Genomic DNA, 24,787 nt, shown 5'->3' with positions numbered 1-24,787 from the left:
TGGATGTCCACATGTTCAAAAACAACAAGAAAAAGGTTATTAAAATTTTTTAACTGGAGTCAGAGCTCAAGACAGTAAATCTAACTGCTCAGAATATGAGTGAATAAAGATCCATTCTCATCGCTTTAACCCAGATGAACATTCCTCATGCACAACGGCATTGCCATTGGTTGGCTGGCACGAGTATAAACCATTAAATTGCTCACATCAGTACAGGTTTAAACAACCATCCTGCTCTGGTCATCTTGAAGACAATGGAAAAGTTCCCGTTGAATTAATAGTAACTGAACTGAGGGCTGGGCTGGTGTAAATCAAAACGGAGCAATCTGAAGCACCAGGCCATCACACAGTGACTCGCACAGCTTTGACAGTTTCTCCCTCTGCAGTACAGAATAATTTTGCCGCTTGTATCCTGAAACTTCTTACTCAGCTGAGGCCAAGTTCTTGCTATGAGAGTGACTAACCTTACAAACAGTGGTTAAAGTTCCAGATATCTCATCTCAGGAAAGCTTGGCAGGCCAGAGACCACGCAGTTATTTTAATACAAAAGCAAAGTCAGTCCAGATTCCACTAGATCAATAGCAGAATCCCAAGACAGGAATCAAACACAACCATCTTGGATTCACCATGCTGAATTGAATTCAGCATTATTTGGAAACATCTGATAAACAGAGATGCCAACAGCCATTTTGAAACAAGTTAGCTTTTAATACCTTGTACAACAGTGGTGTTCAGTCTCCAACTACACAGGGAACTTGCTAAAAGTTACAAACAAGGCAATATCATAAAGCAGAAAAATAATCTTGGGTATTGCCCAGTTTTGAAATTTCTATTAGTTGTGCAATATAAAAAAAAAAAAAAACAACATTATTTTAATTAAGTCATTTGTGACTAAGATGTTTTCAACAGTTCTGTTTTCCTAAAGGAGTTTGACTGAAAATTCTCCCAAAAATATTCTGTGTCCCAAATTAAATAATACAGTTTTAAGGTATATTTATTTCTTCCATATATAAAGTTTCTGTCTTACTCCCTTATATTTCCATTCACGTGACATATATAGCATTGGATTTGTCATATGAATGATGATGTTTGGAGTAGCAAAGAGTATTATTCCTAAAGGAATCACAAAAAATAGGCAAACCCCCTTAGTACTTCAACCTTGACAGTTTGCCCACTTTATTTGATCCTGCTGTTCTGTCACTAAAATGGAATGGAGAGATTGATCCTCATGAATTCTTCAGAACTCAGAAATTATAAAAATTAATTCATTTTTGGTTAGGAAGATACATCTTAGTTGAGACAAGGGAAAATAATTTGGAACCATTAAATAAAAGAATGAACAGCAAGTATCCTCAAGGCTGTCTTTTAGGAAAGAGAAACTGGATATCAATTCAAAGGTCAGACTGGATTGTAAAATGAATTGAGTCAGGTTTTTGAGTCAATTATGCTGTTGATGTCAGATGACATAAGAGCACAATAAAAGAGTCTTCCACAAACACTCAGAGGATTGGGAAACATTGCTAGCAATACTAAGGAGGCAAAACTACACACCATGAAATTAAATAATTTTTCACATAATCACAGACAATCTTCAGACAATGCTAAAAATCAGTGTACAAACTTAAAGAAGCAACCTGTAGCATCAGCTTTAGTTATCAGAAACATTGCACAAGTGAAATAAAGGAGGGTTACAGGTATGGTCTCCAAGTTACTGACTGCTTCAAGTAAGGAAAATGGCTTAATAAACACTTGCATCAAATTAATTCTGAAATATTAGTTACAAATCTCCAGAAAAGAAAGGGCACTTACACAGACCAGAAGAACGTGCCAGCTTTCACCCCTTGCTTGGCTGCAGTAATCCAAATCTAATGAGAAAAATATAAGAAGATTAGAATGTGTTCAGATCTTTAATGACCCTCAAAAATCAAAAGAAACTGTTATCAAGACACATTCTTCTACCCAGAGCCTAGAAATAAAAACTGCAGTTTTCAGCCTGTATCCCTAATTCAAACCCATGGAGTGACAAACCTATGTAAATTCTGTAGCAGTGGGTGAGGTCCTGCCCTGTAGACTTTCACCCCTAAATCCCAGTGTCGCGTTTAATGTAAAGCATTAAGGTTTATGGTGAGGAATTTCTCCAGTATTCCGTTTAATTTTAAAAAACCAGCCATTACTCACCTGAGCCTTTTAGCATTCAAGTTTTGGAGGATACTCAGTAGGGTAAGAACATGGCTTGACACTAACCAGCATGTGAATAAATGTCTTTTTTTCCCCATATTCTACCATCGGCAGCCATCAACAAAAAAATGCATTAGGAAAGAGTTCTAAAACAAGAACGCAGATGAGTGAGCAGGGATCTCAAGGAAGTAGGGTGAGACCCCTTCTTCCATAGATGTTTAAGAACTTTTTCAGCTCACCTGAAGTGGTGACTGATGGAAATGATGGAATCAATCCCCACGAATTTCTCAAATCATTTTTTTCAATCCTTTAAATCCAATATACTTTTCTGGCTATAAATCAGTTTATAGCAGAAAGTTCTACAATGTAGTCACACACTGCACAAGCGTATTTTTATTTTGGTTTGGTTTAAACCTGACAGTTTCACTGGGTTATGGTACTGTTCTGATACTAAACAGGTTATTAATCCTTTCTCTTCCCACTTCTATACCACATTCATGATATTCCCCTCTATTTATTCCTTTTCAAGCAAGAGTATACTTGGTTTGCTTGATCCTTCTCTAGTGAAAGCCATACTGTACTCCTCATTTTCTATGTTACCTTTCCCTCTCTTTCTCTCCCTTCTCTCTCCTCTTTATCTCTTCTATTCTATGAATATCTATACAAGACAGGGGAATGAAAATGACCAAATGTCAGAAGGGTCCACAAGCAAGGAAAGCAAACAATATCACTTTGTAGCTCTACAGAACTAAATTTCTCTTGCAAGGAACTATCCAAATTATATCAAAACTTCTTTTGAAAAAGGTAATGTCTTAAAGGCCAGCATTATGTATACGACTAGATTATTTCTTCCCATTATTTATGCATACTGCAATTTATCTGTTTCATGAGAAAATTAGGCCAAAACATAGTTCCATTGTTTAATAATTACAAAATCTTTGGTTTACTTTCAATCAACTTTCTGAAAATACTTCTAAGACCCCTCTACCTTGTTCAACAGGCACTTATAAACTGTCATCTGGGAATGTATTATTCAAATACTGTGCCTGAATTATCAATGCATCAGTCTAAATTGAAATAAATTTGGCACAGTCCGAGACTATATTTAACAGCAATTAAATTTGGATGTTGTTATCTTATTTATGGGAAAACTGGTCATCTTTTCCTTTCCAGAACTCTGGACATACTCGTTATCTCTCATCTTTTATTCTTCCAAATCTTACTGGACTCAATACAGTTAAATTGAAATCATGGCTATAAAAGATCTTTTGTTTTCATTGCATTCTGACTTTTTGGTAATGTATCATCTTTTCCAGAGAATAATATATCTGTAGTAACTCTACAGAAATGGTGGTTTACTAAATAAATGCAGGAAGAGAAGGAGCAGAATGGCCGCAGGCTTGCAGCCCATCCTTCTCTGCTTTCAGGTGTTTCTCCTCAAAAGTCTGATTTCAGGGTTGATTCACATAAATCTATGCTCAAGTTGCCACCAAATGGGGAGTCCCCCAGCCATATCCCACAGCCTCTGCAGCCCCAGATTTCCAACAGCACTGGGGTTTGCATGGTGACAATGACCATAACATGATGTGGCTGCAAAATATCCTCCTCCCCCCCAAAATATAAAAATTGCTTTGAATTTATATTGGAATTTGGTTTTGAATCATTGAATAACAGGGATATTGTTTTGAAACGGTTGCATAATACTGGCCCTGACAGGTCAGAAGGATGCAGGTGAACAGGAGAGATGAGGAAGTGTGCCTACAACCCACTGATCATGGAACAGTTTGGGTCAGAAGGGAAATTCAAAGCTCATCCAGTCCAAGCCCCTGCCATGAGCAGGGACACCTGCAACCAGATCAGGTGGCTCAGAGCCCTGTCCAGCCTGGCCTGGGATGTCTCCAGGGACGAGGTATCTACCACCTCTTGGGCAAACTTGTTCACTGTTTCACCACCCTCATTGTGAAAAATGTCTTCCTCATGCCTAGCCTGAATCTCCCTTCTTTTTGTTTTAGCCCATACACTGCAGTCAGAGGTGTGAGTGCAATGCAAGTATGCATCCACAAGCTTGTTTGTATCATATAAATCAGCACAGGATACATAACTTTAGCCTGGACTCTCTACCTAACTAGAGCAGGAGCTACTCCATGTTCATTAGTGTATCATGGGCTTCCCAGGTGATAAGGGGCCCACAATTAAAGCAATTATGTTATTCTTGGCATTGCAGATTTATTCCTAGAACCCCATCAGGCGGAGAAAAGAGGTCAAATACAAATTTAGCATGAGGAGTGTCAGCTCCACGTCTGTTACGCTTTTCAGTCTTGCTGTACTTGGAAAACCATTGTCCCTGCAGAGCTGCAGCCGATTTATTTTTGCTTTGAAAATGTTTGTGTTCCTGCAAGGTTTAAATGATTTTGCAGCTATCTTTGGGAAGGTACCAATAAACTAAGTCCAGGGAATTCAGTATTTGGATTTTAGCATCTGTTACTCTAGCTCGATTTTCTAGTGCTTTGGTTTGCACAAGTCCAAGTGGTCCTGCCTGCCTTTTTGGCCGAATCAGCCCAGTTCTGTGCTGCTCCTGACTTAGCACTGCTGAAATCACCCGTGACTCTATTTAGGCAGTGTTTTTAAGCATGTGCCAAAAGGCCAATCAAGTAAAACTGCAGTCATCTTGACAGATGAATAATTAGGCCCTATGTTCATTGCCAAGGTACCCAGCATGCCTGCAAGAAGGTGGCAGCTATTTTTTCATTCCTGACAAGCATAAAGTGTGCTTCATGAGTGCCATATGAAAACAGTGTGAACCGCTTTCTGAACCAGGAGTAATGCAAGTGGAGATCCTTCCTAATTGTGCACTCCCAAGTGAGCAGTAAAGGGGAGAAATTCAGAGGCACCCAGGCTGGCTTCAGAAAGGGAAAAACTGCACCCTCCCTGCTCCCCAGTCATGTGCATTGGCATCAGTGTTTGGATAAGGACCTGTGTCTGCTGCACTCGAAATAAGCTCAACAGCAAAGACAGTGATCCGCTGAAGTCGAACTCCGAACAACATCTGAGAAGTGAGTCTGAATGACTCCATCCTGAGTTTTCCAGGTAGCTCTTGGTTCAGCTCAAGGTTACAACAAAATACTACTGGACCTTCCCTTCTCCTTTTAGTTTTTTTTTTTTAGAAAAAAAAAAAAGTCACACCTTTGGTTTATTTCAAATGAAAAAAAGAACATTCAACACTATTTAACATCATACCTTAAGCTGCTACTCATAACGATACACTTGCAAAGTCATCTTTAAGCATGCAGAGAAGCAGCAGTCATCTAGGTAGAAGAATTTCTATCTGCATTAAACAAGCTTTAAATCAAATTTCCAGTGTGTTTTAGAATTGTGACTGCTGATGAATCTAGTGGTAGCAATCTCTACTAGAAGTGTCCTTGGTTAGCCAGACCCTTTACAGGCTAGATAAAATTAGATAATAGACTGGAGAAGCTGACAGGAGAACCTAAGCTTCCTTACTACCATCAGCTATAGGACAGCAACTGTAGCAGAAAAGCATGGCAAACTGTTACTGCAGTCTAATCACCAGTGAACATCTCTCACTGTCTTTAAATTCGTTGTTTTCCAACTCAAACTACAAGTCATACTTCTTGCAGGCTAACATGGATCTGTGCTGTCAGCCAATGTAGAATAGGGAAAAAAAAAGTTAGCTGATGCCCTCTCAACCTTGTCTTCTCAAAACAACCAAAATCAAGAAGGGAACAAGAGTTATTCTATTTCCTCTCCGTTGGCTTGAGTCATAGCCTTAAAGTTAATTAATCCTAGATGTTCCAGTACTGAGCAAGTAAATGCAATGTGCTGTATACACTCTATGACTGGTCACATCTGTTCAGGTCACTTATCAAGTTTGCTGTGTTAGGTGCTGAAAGGTCAGTACCATTTGTGAGCTTATGTAATTTATTTGTCATATGTAAATATGTTGGTTTTAACTGTTAATGTGTTAGAATTTTATAGTCAACTGTTAAACTCTGTCAGATGTACACCCCTGGTTTGCGTATGGGACAAGCCTCATTGCATTGCAAGTTATATAAAGGCCATGTTTTCGAATTCATTTGCTTAAGCAGAGAAAAGGAGAATAAATATTAACTACTCTGTCTTCATACCACAACAAAGGAATTAGCAAATATCTAACTTTTCCAATGCAGAAAGACCTGTTAAATTATGGGCCCACAGATTCAACCCTAGTACACTGGCAAACATCCCAAGTAATAATACACATGCTTTTCTAGATGTATATGAAACATATCCTGTAAGTTGAATTACTGTCATTTTTATATCATCTGCATTGACTGACTACAATTCTTCTCCTTTATTTATTGATAGAAATAGGCAGGTGGCAATGCCATACGGAACATGGAAATCCCGAATTCTCCCTTCTTACCACCAGATGCATTTGCACACAGACACTACACATGAAGTTATTCAAGATACCTGTTGAATCATCTTCGATAACCCGCACAGAAAGCAGGGCACCTCTCTACTTCTAATCTTCCATGAATAAATAAGAGCCCACAACTTCCCAAAGCTGCCCCATATTTGTTGCACTATGGAAGGACCGGCAGCAGCTCATCTCGGGTCAGGGCTGATGGGAGGGATGGCTCTGAAGTCCAGCCCTTGGGCTGAGTTGTGCAAACATGCTTGTGCTCGCCAACCAGGGACGGAGATTCATGCCAGGAGCGGAGGAAGCACGTACACCCGCTGTGTCAGAGAGCTGGGAATGCACAAATGGGAAATCCCTTCCACGTCCAGGTAAAGGTGGGAAGGGGGAAACTACAGCATTTCCCAGGTAAAGAAACACGTACAACATTGGTGCAAACATGCAGAATTGCTACAAGGGTGGTGCCAAATGTTACACTCCTGCACCATTTGCAATTTGTGCTGTCAACAAGGTAAAACGTAGAGTAGCCACTTCCACACTCCTTACTCAGAACAAAAGCAAGCTCAGTTTTGAAAACTAAGCATTGCCTTCTTGCCTAGACAGAAGATTTTGGTACAGGAAGCCTATTAAATAATTAGACAGACTCAACAAGCCCTGTTGCCTGTTCATGGCTCAAGCTAGACAAAAATAAATACTTAGACAATTATAGACATGTCTCCTCCTGCTGACCCAACCAATTGACAAAGTGATTGCAAAACGCGTTCAGGACAAAAAGGCAGATGACAGCTTTCTGCAGAGCATGGGCTCCTCAGACATAACTATCCCAATCAACGTTCAGGCTGACTAAGCCAGAACATGAAAATAAGAAGTTCTTTCTGTAATCATTAGTCAAAAACCAATAAAATTCCAATAAACAGGAAAGCAAGATTTTTTTTTTCTAAAAGATAGATATAGAACATGAAATCTATATAAAATAAGGAATATCCAGTTAAGATGTGTAGCAATCAGTGTCTACGGGCATACCTTGCAGACTGTGAAGACAGCTTCTCAACATGCTGTCACTTACCTAGGAATGTCGTGTCATGGTCTTTTTTAAGGATTACCTCAACAACTCAACAACTTTATTGAAGGTTGTATTCACTTTAAAAGGTTGACAGTGATAATAAAGCTTCATGCAACGTGCCTTAAATAACATTTAATACTTTAATTTCTGAAGAGAGGGGTGTCTTCGGAGCCAAACTCAGATCCAAGCTGGGTTACATTCTGAAGGAACCTCTCTGTTCCCATTAACCACAAACCGACAGTTTTATACCTGTCATCTTCTGACCTTAAGGAGGCCAATGGATTATTTCTAAAGATCACAAAGATCACTAAAAAAAAAAAAGCAATGTATTTTGTGTAGTGTAAGCTTCAGCTCACTACATCAAATCAAGACATGGAAAACTACAGCTTAAGAGAAGCCAAAGGCAGTTGGGGCCTAATATAGTGCTTAAGGTTACTTGGGATGAAAAAAGAGTCTTAGTGTCATGAAAAATGAGCAGTAAACTCAGTTTTCCCCTTGGGAATATGGGCCCTGACACTCACCATTTCTGTGTGATACTGTAGTAACAGGAGGAGTGGTTTTGTGCCTGTTTCCTATCAAACACTCTTGTTTTGAAAACAAGGTGGTTTAAAGCTTATATAATAAATCAAAGTTGTACACTAGATCAGATGACTGGGTTTCACAAAGTCCCACAACCAGCTAGAGCTCCTCAAAACACTTCCAAGCTACCTTCTCCACCCCCCTTCTCCTTTTCCTAATGCTCTTAAAATTAGTTTCTCATAATTCCTGGTGCAGAAACATTCAGCTACTCGTCTGCCAAATCCCACTGAAGTCCATGCTAATCTGGCTGTTTCCCAGCAAGATGCTGAGTCTTAGAACAAGTAATTAAAAAAGAAAAAAAACACCAAAACCCCCACATTTTATCAAAGCCATATACAACAGTTTCCAGCAGAAAGGAAGAATTTCAGAAATTACCAACATTAAATAACACTCTTCTAGGCAGTTTTAGCCATAATATGAGACTGAGGGTCCAAGACCCTTTTTCTGCCTTCCTGGGCAGAAACATAATAATGCTCAATTCTGTGCAAATGAAGTACCACTCCAAAGTTGTTTGAGTACTCCAGTTTGAGACCCAAGATCTAAAAAAGAAACCAGATTAATATCTGGTATGACAGATAAGATTTCTGTGATAAGCAGACCAGATTTCCCTCCTTGTTGCCTTAATTCTGTCTTGTCTTTCAATACCCAGCTATATTTGGCAGTGTATGTCAATGTGATTATAGAGAAAATTATAAAAAGGAGTTGAAAGGTACTGTATCTAATCCATATATGGATTGAGGTAATTTTTTTCTTTTATCGAGATCTGCAATTATCTTATCAAATGTGCAATTCCTCCACATGCAGAGAAAGTATCGTTTATATCATATTTCTGCAAGAGATCTACAGCCTCCTTACCCAGCTACTATGGCCACTTTTCAGGTTGGCCCAGCTTCGAGGTTTCCCACATATCAAATGTGTGGAGATTGAGTTACAGCCTTTCCTCTATACATTTGTTTTGAGTTCTTCAAAGGCATTTCCAGTTTATTACATTATTTGTGTGTTTTTCCTTTTTAACACTTCTTCAGATCAGCTGCTTTATTTTAATCATCCTTACTTTTGTATGCAACACTCCCCCCTGTCCTCTGAGGATTTCATCCAGTATATAGTCATCTACTGTTGTGTAACTATCTTGAACTCTTCTCAGCTGACGTTTTTCTTGACTCTTATTTAGAATCCAGAAAAAACTTCTTATTCTCTGGAGCAGCATGAGTGTTTCTAATGGATGGTGTGGGAATTACCAGTATTCCCTACTCAACACAGCAGGTGATGAAGTATTTATAGACTCATATTGTACTTTAAAAATATCGTAGTTTAAAAATAGAGACATTTGTACAGTCCCAAATTATTAGTTCCCCACTAACTCCTACCCAATAACGGTTAAGGTAAGATGCACAATTACATTTGCAATGCATAATCAAAGTACAGCTGCTTAACAAGTTGTCACACAGCAGTTGAGACACAACATTGTCCGTGCGCTGGATGCCTGACGGCAGCAGGCAGGGCTCTTAGCTGGGTGGCTCTGGTTGTAGCTGAGATGAAGATGCTACCCTTTCACTCCTCCTAGGTCTGATCCTGCTTCTTCGCTCATATCTAGGAGGACAACAGCTGGGCACATTCGTCACCCTGTCCTTTCCACACAACCCAGGCTAAAAGCTAACCCGGATCATAGCTGGGCAAGGGAGTGACTACATTCACTGTTATGATGACAAATTTTACAAGAGCACCAATACCTCATTCTGGTTCAGCTGCAGTTGGACACATCTGCTTGTCACACATCTGCCTGAAGCTCTAAGTTGTCTTGTCTCACTTTTGTTGCAGACTAAAACCACATGCAGACAAATAACACATGCACACTTGCTAAGCCTGAAACCATCTGAGTTACTTCTTTTAGTCTCTTGGGATATTTCTGTCTTAAGAGACTTGGGGGATGACACTGATCACTTTAGCAAACAGCAATGATAAATTACGGTGTTCCCAAATCCCTTCCGATTTCCCCACCTCACTCTTTCGTGGGGATAACCAGCCAGGGAGCTTTTAAACTATAGTTCCCTAAGCAATCGGCGCAATGAAACGTGCATGCATCTTGGCTGCTTGCACATAAAACTTACTAGTTTAGTTTAAACCTGCTTCTGTTGGCAAAGCAAACCACCACAAGGTGCACTAATGGGGGAAAGTGCAGCAGAAGCAAAAGGACTTTCTTAGCTGGAGTAATGCAGAATACTTTGAAGGAGGCCATTTCTTTGCCTAGAATAAAGACTCTGAGCTAGAGAACACAAGTCCCACACCAGCCTTAGAGAAAAGACCTAGTTCAGCCACAGCTGCTGTGCTCAAAGCAGAAATGAATTCACAAAGTTCTCCAGCCTCTGCAGCAAGTCAGGTAACAGCGATTGCTTGTGGGCTTAGCAAATAATAATTATGTTCCATGCTACTCTGACGGAACATTAATACTCAAACTGCCACAAGAACATTACTAGGATGAAAACCTGGGAAACCCATAATGAAAAGGAAACATTATGCTACGATGACGAAAATACAGTAATTTATGTTAAACTGTTGCCTAAAGTGAGGTTTTTTTTCCTAGCCACATCTAATTTATACTTATCAATGCAAGCACCTTTCCATAATCAATGGCTTTATTATTCTGAAAAGCAAAAGCCAACTCAAAATGTTACATTAAATTGATAGACAGGGCTAGCCAGGGGGGAAGATTAGGTACAAATTGTTCACAGATGTATTTTTTAAATTATTATTGGCTATGTTCCACAGAACAGAGGGAGGGGAGGAGTGGGAGGAGGGAATAAAGAGAAGGGAATCTGAAACTTACTGGTTGACCTCCCCACCATCTGTGATTGAATTTCTCTCGCCCTCGAAGACTGAAGCTGGCATCAAACACTGGGTCATACATCGAATTGCCAACGATTCCATGTGATTCAGGATAGAGTCCCTTTGTGCAAAAGTAGATTAATTAGTAAAACTCTAATGCACACAAATCCAGCTCTTCACAGCTATCTGTAAATACCACCAAATGGTTTTAAAACAGGTATCTTTGCAACTGCACACCAGAAAAGGCTGTATTTTTAAGATAAGCACATTTAAAACTGGCTGTAGTAATGAAAGCAGTAGGAGATGATTGAATTATGCTAAAAAGCACAAAAACTCCTCTTACTCGATACTTTGAAGTACTTTCTCACTGCTTAAAAGTTAGTTTGAGGTCATCTAAAGTAAGCAAAAGTTTATGAAAAGAAGATTGATTTGAACTTTCAGTTCCTCTTCATGAATTCCCTTTCTGGAAACAGTAATTCATTCTCTGGTTGCAAGAGTAACACTCAGCGCTTCCATTTTATAGCGTTTTATCTTCACCAGAGCCTTTGTGAGATAAGTTATTTCCAAGGAAAAAAAACTGAGGCAAGTCACCCAAAGCTATGGCTTTATATCACAATTTGTCCAGCAGCAAAGTCAATGTAAGAGATTTCTAGTATTATCCCTTTCGCCCAGGTTTCTCCCACCCTTTGTTTATCTGTCTCTTCCTTTTTCCTCCCATTTAACATGTGTTCAGAGACAGCAGGAATCAAAAAAAAAGGAGGAGGAAAAAAAAATGCAGCTGCAGGTAGGAAGTCCCTTGGCCCAGCATTGAGAGCACTGCCACTGTCACCCAGGAGCGTTTGCATCCCAGAGTGGAGACAGTTACTCCATTGAAGGAACAACTGTTGGTTGTGTTCTGAGCAGGATTTCAGGTGTATTATTTTCCCCCTAGAAAAGCTGGCACCTGTAATTACACAGTAGTACAAATAGCTGCAAAAGCAGGCATAAGAAGAGCACAGGAAAGCTACAACACAGTGTATAGTGGTGAGATACACTTTATCTCAGGACTTCAAAATACTGAAGAAAATTCTTGACATAACTGCAGGCCAAAAAGAAAAAAAAAAAACAAAAAACACAACACAAGAACAACAACAACAAAAAAAAACAAACAACAACAACAACAACAAAAACAAACAAACAAAAAAAACCCCTTGCTTCCCACAACCCTCACATTTCTACTGCAATGCAACATTTTATCATCAAAAAGTCCCTCTCAGGGACTTACTGTCGCAAGAGTATACAAGTTGGGGAAGGTTTTTGTAGGATAGACAGGTCTCATGTAAGGAGAATGTGTTCCGCAAGATCCTGAAAAAAATCAATAGGGAAAGCAAACATTAGAAAGTGAAGCTCTCAGAAGAAATTGGTTAAATTTTAACTGATTTAAATGAACATTCTGCTGCTTAACATTGGTAGGCCTTCCTGTAAGACAGTAGTAAATCCACTTGTGCACTCTTTGTACTTCACAGAAAATAACTGAAATAATGCAGCCAGAGTACTACAGAACCAGCTACATTTCCACAGAGTGTGTTCTTTCTGAGCTAGCCTCCTTTCAGAGTCATTGGAAGTATCTTGCTAAGGAAAACAACATGAGAAAACACAGGGGAATTTTAAGGGACAAATATACTAAAGCCACAGTTTCACAATCGGCTTTGGCCACAGGTCCTCAGACAGCTACACAAACGTGAGGGTCAACACATATACGCTGACTTCTGTTACTCAATCAACATTGAAAACAAGAGGGCTGCAAGAGATTGTCTTTTGTTTATTGTAAGAAGAGAGATATACTCACTCAGTTTTTCAATATTGGGCATGACCTTGTTCCCTTTCTTCATATATGATGCGCGGAAGCCATCAACAGAGAAGATAATCAAAGGAGGCCGAACAAAGCTAAAAGCAAAGGCAGCAGGTGTGAAAAGCAAAATTTCAATTTAATTTTTTTTTATTTCCACTTGCTCACTGAGACTCCAAAGAATCTAAAGTACAGTTACTGCATATGCTGTATGTCTATAGAAGACTTCTTCCCTGAGTAGCTAAAAGCATAGAGCCCAAAAAGTCAAGTCCTTACAGAAGTAGATGACTAAGTAAAATAAGTATGCATGAGTACCCAGCCTAGCATACAATCTGTAGTTAAAAACCACGTCTCATGGCAGCTGGCCTTCTCTCTCCACAAACAAAGCATGTGGCATTTTGAGTGTGCTGTGAGAATCAGAGCTCATTCTCACATACTAAAGATGACAGTATTTCAGGTTATTTCATTACATGTTTTTTTCCTAGTGCTACTGAGAGTTGACACTAAGCAGGCAGAGATGTGTCCTGGATGGACACACCTGAGCTTTTAACGTTAGTCATCTGCTGTGGGGGTAAGCAGCTGTCACTGTCACCAGGAGGAGTAGGGGCTCCTATCTCCTCCAGACTATCCTACTGACACAGACCATTGGCCTTGTTCCACTTTGCAGTTGTGTGTAGAACACTTACCCTGCTGGACACTCAGGAGCCTTTATCTCTTCACAGTCATCATCCACCCAGTGGGTTTCTCCTACCAGAAAAGTCACATGGGAGTTTCAACAACAAAAAAAATCTGTGGACATATTTATAGGCTTCACAGAAAGTGTCAAAAAAAGAAAGTCTAGTTCCATTTAACAGACTGTCTTGCCTTACTTCCCATGAGTAATGAACAGGTCTTTTCACAACGCTGAACAAATTATCTGGTTATATTCTATTCAACAAGAACATCCAAACCTGCACTCCTAGGACTAGTTCTTAAAACTAGAATTTAAAGTATCCTTTTGACCACAGGACACAGTAGTAATGCTTTAGGCACAGTGGTAGTGCTGCTTCTGGCTGTGAATTCCCACCCTCTTCCCCTCCAGCTCTGCTGTCTCCATGAGCCGATTCAGCTGGCTAAAGACACAAAACAAAATTCATTCCAGGAAAGAAAAACAACCCTAAATAGTTTCCAGCTTGTTTAGAGAGCTGATCAGCTCATGGATCAGGTGAAATTCAAACATAGCTAAAAAAAGCATTAATACTCTTTCAGAGCCAGATTAGTTAAAATTACTTTATGTAATCAACTATTTTCCTAAGGTTTTCACTGCTGAATGCTGACTATAGAGTGGCTTATGACTTGCAGTTTCACAGGTCAATTGAAAAACAAATTATTAGCTAATGAGGCTCACTTCCTGAACCTGGCACTATTAAAGGAACTGCAGTTCAATTAAAAGAACAAAACAAAAAGCACCATAGAAAAGATCTGCAGGAAACATGTACTGCAGTAATTCCAGCTGACCATGACAGGAGGTGGAGGGACAATTTCCAAGAAAACAAAACAAAACACAACACAAAACTAAACACACGCACAATCCTCAGTTAGGCAAATGCACGAATAAAGAGGAAACACTGTTCTCACATAAGGCTTACTCCTGTCAGAGTGCCAGGGTCATTGAGATAATTGGTTATTAGCCAATTAAACGAAGATTACGTAGATGTGTAAATTCCTCTATCTTGACCCTTGCAAGAGGAAGCTCACAAAAAAAGGCAGTAACAAAGCTATACCAGTATTTAAGTGGTCTCAGCCTTGGGTTTCTTTGGGAAGGGAAAGAACATAATCTATGGGGACCTGCTGGAAGATACATATTTTATTTAGATTCCTAACAGGACAACTCAGATGAAGAAGAAATGCCCATTTTCAGTGTATAGATCTGGACTATCATAATTTTCTGACCATTTGCAGTTGGCCAAAACGGTGTGGAAGAAAAAATTTCAAACTCTAACCGTTCCAACCAGTAAAGTTAATAAATGAAAAAAAAAGAACTAGCCAAGATACAAAAGTGAGAGTAGAGTTCATTATCAAGCATCAGAAGACTTTCTCTGAATGGGAGACATTACAGAAGGCAGGACATACTCCAAAAGATCAAGACAGAAGATGAAAATTCATCCTTCACAGCTCATCCACCCACCAACCAGTGCCAGCTGTATAGCAGCCATGGTGTGCCTAGAAGGTGACATGGTCGTCGGAAGCCCATGCCACCAGTCTGCAAATTACATACAGCCCTTGTATTCTCACTACTCCTCCCATGAGAAACAAAGCCTACAGATGTTAGGCCAAGTAGTTTGAACAGCAGCTTCTGTGGTGGGGGTGGGGACAGGTCTTTGAGGCAGAGATAACATATCTTGGAATGCTCCATTCTGAGACCATCAGATTTCCCTGCTTTTCCTGGGATGCAGACAAATGCATCTGAACACTTTTGTATTTCACTTTAAACTCTTCTTTATCCACCTACGCCTCTTCTCTTTCTATCAGTATCTCTACAGGCAAAGACAATATCCTTCTGCCATCAAAAAATTAGAGGTATTCACTTCTGCTAGTGCCCCAAAAATTACACATGCTATTCCTCATTCTTCCCCCCTCCTCTGAAAAATTAGAGCAAACCAAGGAGAGGGTTCCTCCTGTAGAAGAAAACTCTTTACCCACAGGGCTGCCTTCTATCAGGTTTGGAAAGATAAGAGGTAGAAAGACCAAAGCCGTACCTTTGCAAACGACTTGGTAATTAGTGCAACAATCTCCTCTACTTAAGCAGTCTTCAGAGCAGTGACAAGCATTGTCATCATTCCTGGTTTCTCCACAGCGATCTTTGGTACATTCCCAGCCTCGAGCTAAAATATGCACAAGGTAAGCAAGAATGAGAGATTATAATCAAAACAAAAAGTAATCACTCAAGCCATAATGAGAACACTCTAGTCGTTAAAGTTGGATGTGGAGTTTATGGTCCCGTTTTAGTGATTTCAAGACCTCTGAAGTAGGCATGTCAACCAGAAACAAAAGGACTCTTGTGTCCCGCAAGTGCAGGAGGGCTCCTCCACCCACCCACACACACAAGTGCTTCTGCTACCCTCAGGTGTTGTACTCCAGGCTTTGTACAACCTCAATGCCAGAAGAAGTGGAAAGGAGGAGACAAGAAAGGATCTTGACAGAGAAATAGTGGAGCCTGAAGCACAAACTAAGAATTCTGGTGTTTCTTAGGTAATCCATTCTTCATCTCCCAGCTACTTAAGTCCTCAAATTCAATCTGTAGGAAATAAGAGAGAGGTGAAAAGAGACTATGTGGATGCAAATTGATGCTTTACTCCCACCAGTTCCTCACCCACAGGGTGAGATTCAGCACCAACTGCAAAGTTACAAGAACAGGAGCTGTTCTTCACAGAAGAGCATGGCACGGCTGCCTTAGAACACTCCAGCTCTTCTCATCTTGTGAATGAAATTAGGATCTAAGGGCCTAACTAAATGAGGGTGCTCTCTCAGGGGCACTACACTGCTGTAGTTTAGAATAGGGCCTAATGATGTAAGCATATGGTTTTCCACATCTTGGCACAGCCAACTAGGAACTTTAAAAACCACCTAAGAGAACATGCACCCAGTAAAAACACATCAGATCAGATCAATACCTTTTAACCGCTTTTCTCCTTTCTCATTTGGGGCTTTTTTCTATAAATATGTAATTTTTACATATTGTACATGTGATAGTTGCCTTAATAAATGCCAATGGGAACATATGACAATTCACACAACAGTCCCAAGGGCTATGCAGGTGTCCATACACATATGTAGACATGGTGCATTGCGTGTAGGAGGCTGAGGAACTGAAAATCTGCCCTTTGGTAGCAAACATCTTCTATTGTGCTGAAAGTCTCCAAGAAGAACATCTCATTCTACAGTCATTTACATCAGGAACAAACCAGCATCAGCCTAAAATGAAGAAGCTTTTGGTGGAGAATCAAAGTAGTTTTTCATACTGGATTAGCTCAACATTTTTTGGTACCAAGTTATTAAAATGATATCACTTCAAATAGAACTGGAGAAGTCAGGACTCTCAAGCATGGCACATCCATGGGTAATGATATTTTTAACCACTAGACTTCTCTATTGGCTGCTTAGTAAGTGTGATTCTTTGATAAATCAAGAAAATGTTTAATGGCAAAAGTAGAAGGCACCTGTGTCAACTCTGACCACTGTGCAAACATTCAAGGAGATGGGTACAACTAATAATTTAAATGCACTATGCTAAGAAGCGAAACATAACTCATGGCCGGCTTTGAAGTTTTCCTTGCCTATGACTCATGAAAAAAAAAAAAAAGAAAATGAACCCAGTTCTGTATTTCCATTCCCCAGGGTTCAATGAACTGAAGTCAAACGTTTTCACCTGTGTGTTATAAGCATTTTGGCATCTGGAAATCAGAGTCTGGGGCAAGGGTAACAAGCCCAGCCTGTCACCTCCAGCTTGCTCCAAGAGGACCCACATCAATTGAACCACTCCTCACTTCCAAGGCACCTTCATGAGAAACTGCAATGCACAGCCCACAAGTGAGCAAGAATTGCTCCAAAATGAAGTTATCACTTGGGAGAAAAAAAGGGTGGTTGACACCGACTGACCCATCTCCAGTCTTTACCACTGCTCTTCTCACTCTAACCTGGTGGTCAGACTGGTGCCTGAACACTGATTATTGCTTTTAATTGAGTATCAAACATCTACTTTCCATGTGATATGAATAATAATCTGCTTTTTCTGCCCTGGAAACCATAGCCGACGCCCAGCAGTGAGGAGCGAGGGCTGCCCATCCCTATTGCTCCTCCCAAGGAAACATGGGCTGCATTCTGGGCTGAGCTGAGCCTGCCCAGCAAGGCAAGGTGAGGTGAGGAGAAGAGGGAACACTGGTTTATCAGGCAGATTCTGACCGCTGGCATGAACCAGGTATCAGCAGTGCCTGGCGGTGTGGGACAGGAGACCCATCGTACCTGTCTTTAAGCACAGCTCATCAAAGTCGAGGCAGCAGCTGTTGTAGCTCTTGCACAGGTTGTCACAGCGGCAGCCAGGAGGCTCTGCCTCTTGAAGTTCAAAGCATCTGTTTTTGCAGGAGCCAGAGGTACTGATCCAGGGGGAATCTGACAGGACTGTGCGCAACAAGAAACAGGGCAACATCTGTTAGGCTGGCAGCGGTGGGATGGGCGGCTCAGCCCTGAGCCACTCGGGATGAGTGAAACCTCAGGTGCCTGCTATGGGAAAGGGAAGGGAGCAGGGAGAGAAGGGTTGCTTGAAGTAACAAAACCAAACAGGAAAAAAGAACAAACTTGAAAAAGGTTGCTCTTTCGGGGAAGGAAAAAAAAAAAAAGGCAGGGAGGTGGAAAGGAGGAAGAAGCTGTGATAATGTCCTGAAAAGAAATAGCCCTGGCTTTACCTTTGTAACAATCAAGCAATCATTAGTAGAAAAGTACTGAAATCTCCAAGGCCCCACTCCAGAGGCTGCAGCTATTCCTCAGAAGTAGGCTTTTGTTTTCAGAAAAACCAAGTGACATTTTCATGGCTGGCTGGGCAGTTTGCATAGGAAAGGACTGCAATTAATCTACATGCAGTCAGCAGAACTTGGTTTGCTATCCTGGAAGGCGCCAAATCAATGTCAAGTGTGAAAGAAAACTGCAAACTAATGGAGAAGCGAAGCAAGGCTTTTTGGTGGGCTTCTGCAGAGTATTAAATTATAAAATCTTCAGAAAATACAGAATTATGTAAGAAATCAATATGTGTGAAACTAAACTGAGGATTGCCAGTCTGAAAACCATGAATAAAGTATTAGACTTCAATAATCTATTTATTGGTAAGGGCCCTTACTGTCAAAGCTGATATGTACTTCTCTGCTTTTTCCTCAAGACTTAGCATTTTATATATTCTATCTATTTTCCTATAAGACAATCCTACATAGCAGCTTATATGAAGTAGGAAAATTGTGTGCTACTCTCTAGGGTTAATTGTATTTTATGAAATAAAATAACTGTGTGTTATTCTTTAAAAACCAGAGGTATTCCAAGGAAAATTTCACAATGCCTTCTGTTCCTGGAGAGACCTATTGAAATTATGTCTTTGAAATTGTCTTGGGGTTTGTCTTCTTTTAAACCATGGTTTGGTTTTGGCAAACCTCACCATGATTAGCAGTATGATTTTAAGAGGATTGATGCAATGGCATTTTTGGGAAACAGTTGCTCTGTTCTTCTCTTACATATTTTTCCCCTAATCTTTTACATAGCTGAAAGCTTAGTCTCCACATAAACCGAGGGGAAATCTCCAGCAAACAAGATGGCATTATCCCAACACTGTGAGAATGGGTGGAAAAGAAGATGAAGGGAGAGTTTGGAAGTGACCTTGCACTGGCTGATGTTCCACCAGCTCCCATCCCCAGCACTGCTGCTCCATTACTGCCCTTGGAGTGGCACTGGCACTGGTTGGACACCAGTATAAACTACTACAGGGAGCAAATCTGGCAGCAAATCAACCCCACAGCAAGATAATGAGCAAGAAAAACAAACCTACCACGGCTGCAGTCATGGATCATGGCAGTGGCAATGCACATGCGCATGAATTCTAGAAAATGTAGTAGTAGACAACTGTGTCTCTCTCTCTGCTTTTGTGTTTCCTTCAGTCAGGTCAGGAATTCTCAGAGCAAGTAACATCATACACACTGTGAAGTTAGACCCTCTAGGTACATACCCTGCAACATGCTCTTAATGAGCCATCAATATTTTGGCCATCCGGAGTTCTAAGGAGCTAAAGGTCATGTATCTATGCTGGCAACACACAGATCAGTCTTTTCTTTGCTCACATAGATAGGTCAAAAAGCTGTGTTAGCAATTAATCACATGAAAAATGTTTCAAAGCATGCTGACACTCAGATATTCAGATAGATAAAGTCTTGTTCCTTATTCTTAATGACAGCTGCTGCTTGTCAAATGCTTCTGAAAATCTGTTACTAAAATATATTTCCATGTTATTCAACCTCTTCTACAATTTTTCTTTTGGAAGCTAGGTAATATGTAATCACAGATCCAGTAAGCTGCAAATCAAAAGTACTATGGCCTCAAAGGTATCGCATACTAGTGCATACAATAGCTGTCCCTCACACTGGCATTGCCCTCTTCATTTCCAAGGGATGAGAGGGACGTCATTTCAGAAGGTTAAAAAAAATCATATGTCAATATGCATTTAGGAAAGAGAAGGTGTAAATCTGACTGCAGATTACATAAAAGGACAAAGTCAACTGCAGCTCCAGGAATGCATAACTGCTGTAAAGAGCAGCTCATTTATCAGGAAACCGCTGGAACAAATTGCCCACAGGCTGTGAAATCTCATCTTGGAGATTTGGAAGGACAGGTTAGACCAAGATCTGTCAGGAGCACTTCAGTGATAGCTGACTGTGTCTTGGGATATAGAGAAGGTCTACATAGCTGTTCAAGGTTCCCTTTAGCTCCATCTTCTGTAACTGCAAGGAGGATTTCCATTTCATAAGAAAGGTGTAGCCTAGCTACCTTGTCTGTTACTTGTTTACATCTCTTGACAACCGCTTTACTACTGATGTGATGAATTACCCCAAATTACTTAGCAAATTCAAGTCACACCTCCTCAGTCAATGTAGGACACTATCCATATAGCAACATGTAAAAGGACTTGGTTGAATTCCTCTGATCTCCGAATACATTAAGATCATTCTTTGTTTATCATGCTTGACCTTGCCTTTACAGCCAGACCATGATTTTCAGGTCGTGCACAATGCCATGACATGGGTACTGGTGCATGCAGAATAGTTTGAAACTATATCATAAGGAGCTTAGTCCCTGGTGAGCATTTTCAAATGAACAGAAACCCTGTACAGAACAAATATATGCAATTTCAAAAACCTTTTCAAAATTTCTGCATCATTTCACAGCTCATGCAATCAGACCATGCAGCAGGCAGAAGGACCTCAACATGAAGATCCTCCTCTCTTTGTTTAATATATAAAGCTTTTCACATTCCATGCACTTTTTGCCAACTAAGCCTAAAACAACCATTTGAGGATTGTCTCTTACATCATAGCTTAGAGAGAAAAGTTACGAAGGATAATAGTGCCTTCCCAACTCAGCGCATGGGGGTTTTTACATTTCCATTTTAAATGTGTTATATTTACCTCAGAAAGTGCCATATCAAACTACTTGCTCTGATTCTATAGGATTACAATGTTAAAAATAAAATTAAATCCAATCCATTTACTTCCAGTAGTACTTCAGTCATAGGGTTACACAATATGGACATTCTTACACAGTCATTACAGGAAGGAGACTGCCTGGCAAGAATTTGCCATTTTGGATCCTGTAGATCCTACATAGAAATTATATGGATCAACCAAATACCTATAGAAAACACCTGGAACACCAGTTTTGCTAGATAACATACATATTATGAACTTGCGTTTCATTTTTGAAGAATGCTATTGCCATGAATAAAATTTCCATGAAACATCACATAAAGTAAAAAATATATCCTGACTGTTCCAATACAAGAAGGATATGAGTCCAGTTTTAATGACATGCTTGAAAATCCACTGAGAAGGGACAGAAAAGCTTCAGTGTTTCTCCTTCCAAAATTTAAGCTATCATCCTATCATGTCCAAGGAACACGCTTCAAGAGACTACTAAGGCCGTTTTCCATGGAAGCGATTTCAAAGGTGTGTACAAAGCTCATAAAGCAAATAAGTTACATAGGCAAAGTTATGAAGAAACAGGAGCCTTGGTTCTCTAAAGTCTTTCAGAAATTTTAAGTAAAAAAATTATTTCAACAAAATAATTTGTTGGGTACAAATATTAAACATCTCAAATCTATAGAGGCTTATGTATCTGTACACTGTAAAAAGAACAAGATAGGGGTTTTAGGCACTATGGTAGTTATTTGACATGCATTTATAAGGGATTAGGAAAAAAGACACGTTGGGTTTGACTCATAGAAGAGTTCTATGCTAGATGAAAACTGAATTTTCTTACAATCACGGCATACCTCTGCAGAAATAACAAATTGGTCTGTACAATGTGGTTGGTAAAGAGAGTGTTTTGTCAATCCAAAATAATTAACTCTAAACATGAAGAAACTTGGAAATAAATAAGCCAAGAGGCAGAGTGAAGTTGAAAAACAACTTATACTAATCCTTTATTCTGAATATTTGATTGCACTGGATTTCTCATGAAGCCATGCAATTAGGAAAGCTTAAATAAGTTCTTTGATCACGGTACTTTTAGTACTTTTACTCTCTCCTTTAGACAGATGTGATTATACTACTTTATTCTTTGCTATCACACCCTTTTTTGTTTTAAATGACAATAAAAGTAACGAAGCTGCATAAACACAGAAAGGACAAACCCTCCTTTACTTTTCTGTTGTTACACTGTGGACTGGACTACTTCAATGCCAGGTGCTGGTCCAGTCCCACCTGTAAGCAAATTCTCAGTAGACTACCAAAGCTACCCCATTTTTTGCCCTCTTGCAAGAGATCCTGTATTTCTCCCTATTTTCCTGGAATGCTGAGCTAAGCCAAGCTTCCTGCTATTGGAAACAACTACTGACCCCAGCCCTGGCAGTGTTGAACGTTGCTGGTTGGCTCAGCAGAGCTGACACTGGCGGCCTGCAATGGGTCCCCGATATCAGACGTTTGGGACTCCAGTAAAAACCGCCCCAGCAGCCCTGCCCTAAAGACGAGATGGTCACCAGTGAAAACAAAGCACCTGGCAGGCAGGTGTTGGAATACATTAAACGCAAATCCTTCATGTCACTATTACACACTATGCAACTGCTCTGCAGTCAACACACTACAAGATAAAAATAGAAATGTATTTGGTTTTCAATCAATTTTTTTTTTTTTTTTTACTGTTGTATATAGATCAAAAGCAACAGCCGCTATCATTTTGGCTACCTAAAATGCCTCTGCCCAGTGACCACCAATTCCTGTGAAAGATAGGCAGAAAGGGACACAGATTTGTTTCCAGGAACACAACAAACTCAGGCCCTGGTAAACAATTTTAGAATTAAAATTCACAACCTATCATTACAAATGGGTATTGCAAATGAAACCATTTCACTGCAGTTATATTAACCAGCCCTAAGCCAATGACTACAGGCTTCCTTTCTCCTGCCAAATGAAAGAACAGAGACACAAGTCAAGCCTACTTTTTTTTCTTAAGAAAAAAAAAAAAGACCAGTTTTCCATTTCATATATTTTTCCGCTTGAACTATGCCTGAGCTCACAAAACCCTATACAGCCACAGAACACAAACAACAGTCCCTCCTGTGGCATGTTCTTGCTTTCCTCCAAAGAAATAAGTAGGAGGCGAAAGGAAACCAGACGACTGGGTGACAGCACATCTGTGCTAACACCTGCTCTGCTCCGCTCCCCCCGGCCCTCTCCGCCGTCAGCTGTCTGCCGTCTACTGTTCACTAACCAGCATGACCTCAGGAGCCACAGAAATCCCGAAAGCTTTTCTCACCAGTGCCTCTTGAAAGCATTAATCAAGTTTCCAGAAACCACTTCAATAGCTACCAAAATAAAACCAGTACCCTTAAACCCATCGGGGAGTTCCTCTTAGCTCTAGAAGGAAACTGTGCAGAGCACAAAACAGTAAATGCTACGGAGGAGGTGATGAGACCGGTCTCTGTGAGACTGACAGTGCTCAGTCCTAAAATAAGCTAGATTTTCCGTAGTCACATGCACACAGAGCAAAAGTTTAAGTAAATAGGAGACCTATAGGTGAGTCCCAAAGGTCAACTGACTCAGGCTCGGCGAGTTATTTATTCTTCCCTATATCCTAGAGGGAAAAGGAACAAGCAAACTACTGTTTCAGAGCAAGAGTGGTTTCTAACCACAGTATATAGCACAAGGGGATTGCGATGTACAATTCATGTCTGTTACTGTACCTGATACCGGACCCTCATCCCATTCTTCAGATCTCCTAAATCGATGTGTTGTAAATCCCATGCAGACATTTACTCCAAAGGCAAAAGCAAATAAAGATATAACCTGCAAAAGTAAAACAGCAAAGTGAGCAAACTGGGCAAAAAGCAGGACGTTGGAGCTAAGAGCATTACGATTAAAGAGACAGAGATGTTCCTCTGTACATTCGAGCTCCCCAGCCCTGCAGTTCCCATCACTGGAGCAGCAGCTGACAGCGTCACCGTTGGAGAGTAACACAAACCAGAAGGGGTTTATGAATAAAACATCTCTTTCTGAAGCTGAAACGCTCTTTTTTTTTTTTTTTTTTTTGGTAGGACGACGGGCTACTCCTCCTCTAAAAGCAAACACGCTCCTCTCCTCCCCTACCTGGTGCGAGTGGCCGCAGCCCTTGTGAGCCATAACTAGAGAACTGGCGAGAAACCGGAGCGGCACCGTCCCCTTTTCTTTATAGTGAGCGCAGGGCTCTGTTTGCTCTGGGAGTTCGGGCGATTAGCTACAAGTAATCCCACCTGGTGAGGTTGACAGGCTCGTGTGATTTGTCCAGGGGGTGATTTCATCATGTTTCACTCACAAATCACAGCTCCGACTGCAAGAAGCTCCAGGCATCATCCCCTCGCTGCGCCCTCCCCCCAAACACACACACCCGCTTTTATGTGGTTTCCTCTGGCAGAGCCGGGCTGGCTCCTGCTGCCGCGGCCAAGAGCTGCTCCTGCTCCTTTATTCTCCTCGCAAAAGTAACATGGTTAAAAGAGAAACCAAATGCGTGTCCATCTGGCTCAGAGAAGGAGGGGGAAGCTCACTCGGGGCTGCAAAATGCAAATCGCGATGCCATCCTCCCGTGTCACCCGGCGCTGCGGGCGGTGCGATCGGCGCACGGGGCGACAAGGCGGCCG

The 24,787-nt window shown here is 40.6% G+C and overlaps 1 protein-coding gene across 9 annotated transcripts in view; it reads right to left on the bottom strand.

Moving 5' to 3' along the window:
- The window catches only part of ENPP2 (ectonucleotide pyrophosphatase/phosphodiesterase 2), a 55,229-nt gene extending 30,668 nt beyond the window's left edge, over positions 1-24,561 (bottom strand). For 3 of the 9 annotated variants that reach the window (XM_065832198.2, XM_065832193.2, XM_065832194.2), the window contains exons 1-9: positions 24,404-24,526; positions 23,858-23,960; positions 17,893-18,048; positions 15,630-15,755; positions 13,578-13,638; positions 12,892-12,989; positions 12,328-12,407; positions 11,065-11,184; positions 1,810-1,865 (exon numbers count right to left, since the gene is read on the bottom strand). In XM_065832198.2, the coding sequence (XP_065688270.1) occupies positions 1,810-1,865; positions 11,065-11,184; positions 12,328-12,407; positions 12,892-12,989; positions 13,578-13,638; positions 15,630-15,755; positions 17,893-18,048; positions 23,858-23,960; positions 24,404-24,454 (851 nt within the window). In that variant the 5' untranslated portion in view covers positions 24,455-24,526. The other 6 variants (XM_065832195.2, XM_065832196.2, XM_071803837.1 and 3 more) reach the window with 5 other exon arrangements.
- Between the last annotated feature and the right edge of the window lie 226 nt (positions 24,562-24,787).

Source organism: Patagioenas fasciata, chromosome 2, assembly GCF_037038585.1.
Source record: "Patagioenas fasciata isolate bPatFas1 chromosome 2, bPatFas1.hap1, whole genome shotgun sequence".
NCBI classification, from domain to species: Eukaryota; Metazoa; Chordata; class Aves; order Columbiformes; family Columbidae; genus Patagioenas; species Patagioenas fasciata.
The sequence above is the reverse complement of the archived record's forward strand: the minus strand, read 5'-3'. Positions and strand labels throughout refer to the sequence as shown.